This window comes from Sorex araneus, chromosome 1 (assembly GCF_027595985.1).
Source record: "Sorex araneus isolate mSorAra2 chromosome 1, mSorAra2.pri, whole genome shotgun sequence".
Classification (NCBI taxonomy): Eukaryota; Metazoa; Chordata; class Mammalia; order Eulipotyphla; family Soricidae; genus Sorex; species Sorex araneus.
The window spans coordinates 203711692-203721964 of NC_073302.1; the positions used below are offsets into that span (position 1 = coordinate 203711692).

Below are 10273 nucleotides of genomic sequence, written 5' to 3' on the forward strand. Positions count from 1 at the left end.
TCTTTAACCAGTCATCTGTTCTCGGGCACTCGGGTTTTTTCCAGATTCTGCTTATTGTAAACAGTGCTGCAATGAACATACAAGTGCAGATGTCATTTCGACTATACTTTTTTGCCTCTCCAGGATATATTCTGAGAAGTGGTATTGCTGGGTCAAATAGACTAACACCCAAGAATAGTAGAAATAAGTACCATGAAGTCTGCTTCACGGCTTGGTAGCTGGTCTCACATGCTGGGGGAAAAGGCAGCTCAGATAGAGAAGGGAATACCAAGTAAAGTGAGGTTGGAGGACCCGCTAGGGATGGGAGATGCATGCTGAAATTAGACTATAGATGGAACGCGATGGCCACTCAGTACCTCTATTGCAAACCACAACACCCAAAAGGAGAGATAGAACAAAAGGGAATGCCCTGCCACAAAGGCGGGGTGGGGTGAAGGGGATGGAATGGAGGGGGGGTGGGAGGAATACTGGGATCATTGGAGGTGGAGAATGGGCACTGTTGGAGGGATGGGTACTTGAGCATTGTATGACTGAAACACAAGCACGAAAATATGTAAATCTGTAACTGTACCCTCACAATGATTCACTAATAAAAAAATAAAATATAATATATTTTGATTGAATCACCATGAGATACACATTTACAAAGTTGTTCATGATTGTGTTCCAACCATACAATGCTCTGACACCCATTCCTTCACCAGTGCCAATTTTCTACCACCAGTGTCCCCAGTTTTCCTCCTGTCTGACTCCCCACCCAGCAACATGCTGCCCCCAAGAGCCTGCCTCTGTGGCAAACACTTTTCTTCTCTCTCTCTATTTTCCTTTTAGGCAATATTGTTATGGAAAGAGTATCACGAATATCACTTTATCTCCTTTCAGCACTCAGTTTTTATCCAGAGTGAAATTTCTAACTATCATTTTCATAGTGTTCCCTTCTGTCCTAACTGCCCTCCCTCTCCCCTTTTGGAGCTTTTCACTTGTAATTATTAAAGTGATCATCTTCTGGGCTGGAGTGATAGTACAGTGGGCATGGCACTTGCCTTGCATGTGGTCGACCAAGGCTTGATCTCCAGCAACCCATATGGTTCCCCCCCACCCCCACCCCGGAATTGCAAGTAGGAGTAATTTGAGTGCAGGGCCAAGAGTAATCCCTGACAACTGCTGAATGTGGCCCTCAAACAAAAAAAAAAAGCAAACAAAAAGTGATCATCTTCTTTGGGTTTTTTCAGCCAGTGAAAATAGGTTCTAACATCAGTCTTTCATAAGCAAAGTGATGTAAAACAACCTTTCAAAAATCAGGGGGGTACCTGCATCTTAAGAGAGACATTACAAAGGAGAATATGTAACAATGAGGTTAAATCTTCTTCGCATAGTTCCTCAGGAAATCTCAGCAGTGAAGACATGGATTTAATTTTCAATGCAAGTCAAGTATGCAGTGAGTGTCAGATTACCAAATTCCTATTAATACTGTTGTCAGTGCTATCAACTGCAATTTCTGAAAACAGAGCCTTAAGACAGCTTTTATTCACAGAACATTCCAGTAGACACATATGGAGGCTTTGAACTAAGGACTTGGATTTAGAGCCCCCCATCTTTCTCCCGTAACTACTTTCTATTAACTCACTTACTTAGTAAATAAGTAAATAAAAACATAAGGAGTTCTTATTTGCTTCCTATGCTTTTTCTTATTATCTAAGTGGGGACAAAATACTTTGCAAACACTAAGAACCACTGGTTGATCTAGAGTTCAGAATTCTAACTAGTCAAAATTATGAACAAATGTTCTTAAGAGATCAGTGTTTCTAGATCTGCCTTTTCTGAAAGCTTTTCTTCTTTGTGTGTGTGTGTGTGGGGGGGGGTGAAACAGGGAGGTGTGGCATACCCTGATATGCTCAAGGCTTATTTCTGGCAGACACAGAGGACCATTTGAGATACCAGGGATTGAACCCTGAATGCTGCATATGAGTCAAACACCCTGCCTACTATACTATTGCTTGGGCCCCTCTGAAAGTTCTTGATAGAATGTCTGACTTAATAAGTGCTCCTATAGAATGGTGCATTCTATCTAAGGACTAAATTTGGTGCAAAAAAAAAAATTCTGGTTACCATGTACCAAATTAATGCCACTTATTTCAAAGAAATTCGGTAATGGAATTAAAAACAATGCTTTCTAAATTTTACCTTTGTATCACAACTGGTTTAGTGTTACAAAAGCTCTCATTTACTGCTTTTCTTTTAGGATAAGATTAAGTTAAATTTAAGGACCAACATTTGGAATTTGTCAACTTCTTTATAATTAAGAACACTAAAATGAGGATGAAGAAATAACCAATAGATGTCTCATAATTGTGTAGTGGAAGGATCAGGAAGATTATTCTTCTCTTCCAACTTCCACTGATATTGGCCAGGAATGTGGTTCAGTGGTAGAGTGAGAGAGGCTCTGGGTTTGATGCTCAGAACATCCCCTTCCTCCCCCCACCACCCACACCAAAAGAAACAAAACTAAGTGGGTTTTTTCCCGTGACTCTGGTGTATAAAGTACACATTCACAAGTCAGTCACTGAACCCCACTGGAGTCAGAAATGTGCAGGTATCCTGCTATAAGAAATGAGAAGGAGATGGTTAAGTTGGTCCAGGGTTAGTGGATTTGTCAGTAGGATTTATAGAGATAAAGGGCTGAGGTTTGAGGATGGCAATTAAGACGATAATTTCATTTGTAAATCATGGCATGGAGATGAAAGAAAGGAAATAAATAGGAGACAAAAGAAGATTAAAGAAATGGAAATCACTGGCAATACTGAGAACAAGGACTTGTGCCATCTAAAAAGACAAATTATGACCATGTGGTCAACTAAAATTCAGATTTCAAAATAAGGTTGGGTTAGGTTTTTTTTTTAAGCCAGAAAATGGAATATGAGGAGTAGAATCATTTTCTATGGGTAATGAGAGTTCCTGTCTTCTATTTTATCAGATCGTCTACAAAAAAGGACTCGTTGAACAACAAACTCAATTCACATCTCTGGCGGATCCTCCAGATATAGAATTTGCCAAGAAAGTGACCAATCAAGTGAGCAAGGTAAGTAAATAAATAAGGTTGGGACATGGAATCCCTTATAACTCTGCTTAAACATCTTCACCATCAGAGAAAACAACTCAGTTGAACTTGAAATTGTAATGTACGCACTCATTTGACCCTCAACCACTACAGCCATTAACACTATGGGAAAATGTTCAGCTGGCCTATTGACTCGGTACATGTGAGAGCTGCATTTGGAAAACAGAACCTGTATTCGAATGTTCTTTGCTATTTGGGTGTGAGGAAATGATACTCACATAGGAGCCAGGGACCTTCACATTTCCATGAATGATCTGATTGCTTTAACCCAGCGCACACATCTCTTATAGTTTCATACTCTAGGTCCTATTTGAGGGAAATAAGAATGCTGAGTGGCCTCTTAGACATAAAAATTTGACAGCCATGGACACTGCACCTCCTAATTTTTAAGCGCTCGGTAAGGCGCTTGTAGGTCTATATTTAGGCTGGTAAACTCACTCTAAAGAATGCAGCCTGACGTGGAATGCAGAAAGACAGATGTTCAACTAATGAGTAGCCACATGCTAAATTCCTTTTAAACTGGTCCAAACCAGCCACATTCTCCTGGATACCGCTGCTGATAAGTGCTTCACTTTGCCCTCTGAAGAGCTGAGTTGAGACCAGTTTGGTTTTTTATTTGGATTTTGATGTAACCTCAACATTTCAAACACTTTTTCAGTGTGTTTGTTTCAAGTTAAGGAGGAGGAAAAAAGTTGTGAAGGATGAAGTCTATTTGGTGATAATTTTTAGTATCTGATAATGCCGTTTCATAACTATTAACCTAGGGATACGTGGATAAAAGATCTAGTAGGGGCAGTAAAATTGTACTCATAAGTGTATCATGAATGTGAAACTTTACCCAAAGCCCAGAAAATTCCTACAGAAATAATATAGTGGGTAGGTGCTTGCCATACCTGGAGCTGACCCAGGTTCAGTCCTCAGCATCCCATATGGTCCCATGAGCACACCAGAAGAAATTCCTGAGTGCAGAGCCAGTAGTAATCCCTGAATGCTTTCAGGTGTGGCCCCAGGAGTAATCTCTGAATGCTTTCAAGCAAATAAATTGGCTGGAAAAGGGGCCAGAGACCTGGTATAGCAGGTAAGGCACTTGCCTTGCACACAGCCAACTTAGGTTTCATCCCTGACACTGTATTTGGGGCCCTGAGCACCTCCAGGAGTGATCCCTGAGCACAGAACCAGTAGTCAGCCCTGAGGACCATAGAATGTGGCTCCCCAAATAAGCATAATATTAAATTAAGCTGTCCATAGAGAGATGGCCTACTGGAAGCACAGATATTGAAAATAGATGAGACCAAAGACGATTCATTTTTTGTACAGAAAGGAAAAAGTGGGCATTTAGAAAGAAAATAAGTATTTTAAATTTTGTTTTAAACTCTATCTTACTAAGGCAGTATTGTTTCACTTTATTTGAGTGTGCAGTGTGGGCGCTTAAATGTGATTTTAAAAAATCACTTCCAAACTCCCCTATAATCAGTCTCTCCACTAATTCTGGCCTGCTGGTGAGTTTAGAGCTGCACTCGCCAATATAGAAGCCACCAGCCACATGTGAAAATTGAACACTTGAAATGTAATAGTCTTGTATATGTGACAAATACAGCTAATAGAGGGGTTGGAGAAACCGTATGGTAGGTAGGGTGAATGCCTTGCATGCAGCGGATGGGGTTTGCTCCCCGGCAGCCTGTGGTCCTTCAAAGTCCACCAGGAATGGTCTCTGAGTGCTGAGCCAGGAGCAAGCCCTGAGCACCGCTTGGTGGACTCAAATAAGCAGAACAAAACAAACAGCAAATAGAAAAATTTCAATTAGAGTTGGGTTACATTCAACACTCATTGGACTGCACCACTCCTGGACAATACATCGGCATCACTGGGCACTTGGAAACATTGCCAAGCTTGGGTTTGCTCTCAGGGAACAACAAAATGAGCCAAGAGGAGAACGGCTGTGAGTGGAACTCATCAGAATAAAGAAATTCATCAAGCTTACCTATATTTCCAAGGTCTTAGTGGCCACTGTGCATTCAAAATAATAGTCACACTGGGAAGAAACAGTTGTGATTGGTGGTAATAAATCAACCAAGATAAGAGGGTTATGCCTGATAACTTAGCTGTAGGGCTTCATTTCCTTCTGATGTGCTCCCTGCCCTCCAACTGCATTGATTCATGTTTCAGTAGCATCTTTTCCTTTCTTTCCAAATTATATAGTCTCTTTTATCTACTCTTTTTCATACATGCAGTCTCTCAGCATTTTCTTACTGCACATGTCTCCCAGGTCCATCTCTGGTTTATAGTTCTCATTTTACTTGCTATTTGAAGAACCATGTATCTATAATGATGATGTTGCTATTCGATTCAGTTTAACGGACTACCTTACTATGTCTCAGAATAAATTCTCTCACCTGGGCGTTGGTCTGACTCAAAGCCTGGCACCTCCTTGTGGCTCAGCTGCATCTTTCAGTCGCTAGCAGGCGGAGTTGCTCATACAGACACTCGATGCGAGGAAACTGCGTACACAGCACCCAGCAGCAAGCAGGTTTCTGAGTGCAGCATCGGAATATTCTTTCAATTTCTCTATACCTGCTTCTCCATTTCTTTCCAAGTTTATGAGAGGAATAATATGAGAAATCAGGTTGAAATTTCCAGTGACACCACCTAGAATCTGGAAAGGGATTAGTCTCTTTCCTGTATTCTACTTCTTTACACTTCTGACACCCATTATATGAATGTTTTTTCATACGGACCAGCTCTCTGTCACTTCTGGATGTCCTGCAATACATTCACTTCTAACGTGATCTGCCTGGTTCCTACCAGTTATGGGATCAGTCTAATGAGACTGTCCCTGCTTTAGAGACCATACTTGTAACCAAGTATGACTATACTTGTAACCAAGCAGCACTAAATTCATAATTAACCTTAAATTTGAAATTTCCTAGAATGGAACACAGATATTTACTTTAAAATTTATTTCATGGAAGCAAGAGAGATAGTATAGTGGGTAAGGCTCTTGCCCTGCACATGGACAACCCGAGTTTCACCCCTGGAACCCCATATGATCCTTGAACTATCCAGGAGTGATCCCTGAGTGAAGAACCAGGACTAAGCCCTAAGCACATCCAGGTGTGACCCCAAAACCTCTCCCCCAAATAATAAAAATCGACTGCATGATAAAGAATATGATAAATGGTACAGAGGGGGGGTTGTATTCTATCAGATCTGGAAGGCTCCCAGGTTCTATCCCTGTCAAATTGGGAATGTACCTGTCAACCAGAAGCTGCGTGAACCAGTTGTATTAAGGATTTTATGGAGAATTAACCACATGAACTTTGAATTGAAATTTTGAGGGTGTTTTCCAAGCAGTGATCAGGAGGCCTGGGTAACCTTGTCAATGACTCTTGGCCAACCAGGCTGGTGATTCAAGTGAGGGTTTGAGAATGCTGTGCTGCTTGAGACCTGTGCTCCTGAGGATTAACTGGGTCACACCAGTGGTGCTTGGAGGCTCTAGGGCTGCACCTCATGATGCTCCAGTAACTATATGGTGCTGGGGTCAAAGTCAGGTTGACCGTAGGTAAAGCACGACCCTTAACTCCCATACTGTCTTCCCAGCCTGAACTTATTTTTAACTCAGTGTCTAGTTTCCCTTTCCCTCCCCACATGATGAGGGATGGAGATAAAAATTCCAAACTTCTAATTATGACTTTATTTTTCAGTTCCCATTCTAAGGCTATCTAGGAGTTGCTTTGTGAGGACAAAAGACACTCTTTTGACCCAGGAAATTCCAAGGGGTTTTACAGTCTAGGAACTAATATCAAAAACTAAATATTAGAACAAAAGATGCTCTTAGCACTTCCATCACTCATTGAGGTTACAAGAGTTTAAGAACTCTGTCAGAAACTGGGGGCAGCTACATATTCTTAATATTTCACAGGAGTTTTTTTTTTTTTTAAAGCACTCTCCAAAGATACTTTGCTACACAGCATGAACAATCTAGGCTGTGATCTTCTGTAACCATGGAAACTCTTATATCACGTTGAAAGTAGGAAGATTCCCATAGATTTCTCCAAAAGAGATTTGCTTAAGGGTCGCCAAAGAGATAATGCAGCTTGTAGGGCACTTGCCTTGCACACAGACAACCTGGGATGCTCTCCCACATTCCAGATGGTTCCCAGAGCCCACCAGGAGTGAGGTCTCAGTGCAAAGCCAGGAGTAACCCCTGAGCACTGCTGGATGTGGCCCCCCCAAAAAAAAGAAAAGAAAAGAAAAGAAAAGAAAAGAAAAGAAAAGAAAAGGAATAAGATTTGTTTGAGTGAGAACAGTAGCTTGGGCCTTCTCTGGGCAATGAAAATATGGCTGGAACCTTTTCTCTCCCGTCAAAGGGGACATATTTTTCTGTCACTGAAACCAGCAGAGTATCAGCATTTAGTTACTCATAGAAAAGAAGAGTAATGAACTCACTGGCCTTGTCATCCTCATTCGACAACTCCACAGGAGCCAGACAAACTGTGCAGAGTAGAAATGATGCCATGGACTAAGCAGGATGTTAGACGGCCTACTCTATGGCTCAGTAAAAGCACATCAGATGACTCCTAAGGAAGTGGGGCTTTGGTTTTGGGGAGCACTCTGACTGTATCTATCAGACTATATCAGTTACCCGCAAGGAGATGGCCAGGTCTTACAACTGAGCTGGTGTGCTTTTCCGATGTTAAATTAATGGGCATGAAATCCTAGAGATGTCTCCAACTCTGGAAATAAATTCTTGCTTCCAGATATCTAGAGTTGGAGAGAACTAGGGCATGGGTTGGGAAATGTTAGATGTGAACCCCTGAAGATGGCTAATCCCCATTGTGTACATCTGTGCACTGTTTCCCCAAGAGTTGCTGCAGACATGTAGAATCGAGAGTCCCACAAGATCACATACTTCTCTCATTCCTCTTGCTGTGCCCCTTTTCCCTTTCAGGTTCTCTGCTACCCTCCAGTGAAGGGGAAGGCCGTAACTTGCTCAGCACTTGGGCTCTAGCCTCCTCCCTTTAAGAAAATCTCCCCAGGGGCTGGAGTGATAATACAGCAGGTAGGGCATTTGCCTTGCAAGCAGTTGACCTGGGTTCAATGCCTGGCATCCCATATGGTCCCCCAAGTATCCCCAGGAGTTATTCCTGACCACAGAGCCAGGAGTAACCCCTGAACATCTCTGGGTGTGACCCAAAAAGAAAAAAAAAAGAAACCAGACATCTGTCTCTCACTGTGAGAATTCATCTCCTATTCAGTTCTCCTTAACAGATCTACATATGCAAGTCTTATTTCTCTATGATAGCACAATTTCATACTTCATTAGGAATAGCTATTTTCATCTTTAAATGATATCACCAGGATCTCTCTGTATCAAATTTTTGTGAGGTATATTTCAGATCTAACTGCCCCCAACTATCACTGCTGAAGATTTCTTCCCTTGACAGCAAACACTGGAAGGGCAATAAACCTACAAAACACTGAAGATCAGGATATCATCACCCGGGTTGCATAATCAAGAACATCTGAAATTGTTAGTGTTTATATGCATTTTGTAATTTTCTCAGATTTCTAGAGGCCTATTCTCCAAAAATATTATGAACAATTATATAAGGCATCCTTAGCAAATTGAAAAACCAGTTTTACTGATCTTAATTGTTATAAACTTCAAAAGAAAAGTGTAGGCAAATTAATCGACAGCATCATGCAAATTATGTGTTTTTTTTTTTTTAAGTTTTAAAGGGAGGGAAGAAAAAAGATAGCTAAAAATAGATGCTCAAAAGGGAACTTGGGCTTCTCCGGAATGGGGAAATTCTCAAATGGAGAAATGGGTCTCAAAGTCTGGAAGTCTGCATCTCAAAAAGGGAGATGTGGGCAACTTGTGTGTGCATGCAGATCTTCTTTTAACGAAGATTTCTAAAGAAGAATAGTCTCTCTCATGCACACACACACACACACATAGGTACAATATTTTTCTCCAGTTTTTTATTCTGGTATAGTATAGTGGCTATAATAATGATGATAAAAGTCATCATATTACAGTTATTATGAATTTCTTTAGCATGAGAGTTTACAAAGTACTCTTCGGTTTATAATCTTATTGAGTTTTTCCAACAGTCCTTTATGTAACTATTATTGTCACTGCCAGTCCTGGTGAAGAAATGAATGTTTAGAGAGGTTTCTTAATACCTTTGCTAAAGATGACATAAAGTCTTAGGTCTAAAGCTTTGATTGGGTTTTTTGTTTGTTTTGTTTTGTTTTCTGGGCAGTGCTTAGGAGACCTTGTGGGATACTGGGCATTGAACTCAGGTCTGCCACGTGCAAGGCAAATGTACCCATTGTACTATCAATCTGGCCCCATTGGACCTAGAGCTTTGAAATTAGGTACCAACTCTACAAAATTTATAGCTGCAAAATAAGTTGAGTATTAATTGGCATATTAAAATTTGGAGAAAAAAAGGTTGTCAGATATTTGGGGAAGGTCTTAGCTTCCTTTTACCCAAATTGAATGACTCTGCACATCATTCATCCTTGGCATTTTTCTTATTAAAGATCTACCAGAAAATCACTTTTTTTCCCTTTGGATAAGGAGGTGAGGTGCAGGCATGGCTATCACCACTATGCCATTCGTTCTGTCTGGTAACATTCTCTAAGCCACAGGGGGAAAATTGCACTCAACCAGCCTTGTTGCAGCACAGGTTTGAGGTTGGCTGTGTTAATTCTACTCCAAGAACACTCAGTTAAAGTTTGTTTAAAATCTTTCAATTGACTCTGTTCAATTGTGCACAGCTGAGCAAACATTTATGAGGCAACATCTGCCACTGCTCTGTATATTAGCCTTGGCAGACATAAAAATAATGAAGATATGAAGATGTCATTGTTCCCTTCCAGGTGCTTCAAGGTCTGGGATTTGGGAGTGGTGTTTGGGAATATTTGGGATATCAATCTAAATTTGATTACTTGGCCTTTGTTATTAAAATTTCTTTTACTCTAAGCTAGGAAGTCTAATTCATTGGCCTTTGGTAAAGTTCAGAAATGATTGACTAAGTTCATCTGGTATGGATCTCTGATTACAAATTGGAATTGCAAGTGGAGAATGTTTCTGATTCTTTCCTTCAGATATCAGGGAACAACCAGTTCTGAATGAACTAAACTCAA

The 10273-nt window shown here is 40.8% G+C and overlaps 1 protein-coding gene across 1 annotated transcript in view; it reads left to right on the top strand.

Annotated features, from left to right (window-relative positions):
• Positions 1-10273, top strand: part of NEB (nebulin) — a 234641-nt gene that overhangs the window by 18254 nt on the left and 206114 nt on the right. Inside the window, exon 10 of the mRNA XM_055120062.1 lies at positions 2975-3079. Coding sequence (XP_054976037.1) covers positions 2975-3079 — 105 coding nt within the window. The remainder of the gene's footprint in view (positions 1-2974; positions 3080-10273) is intronic.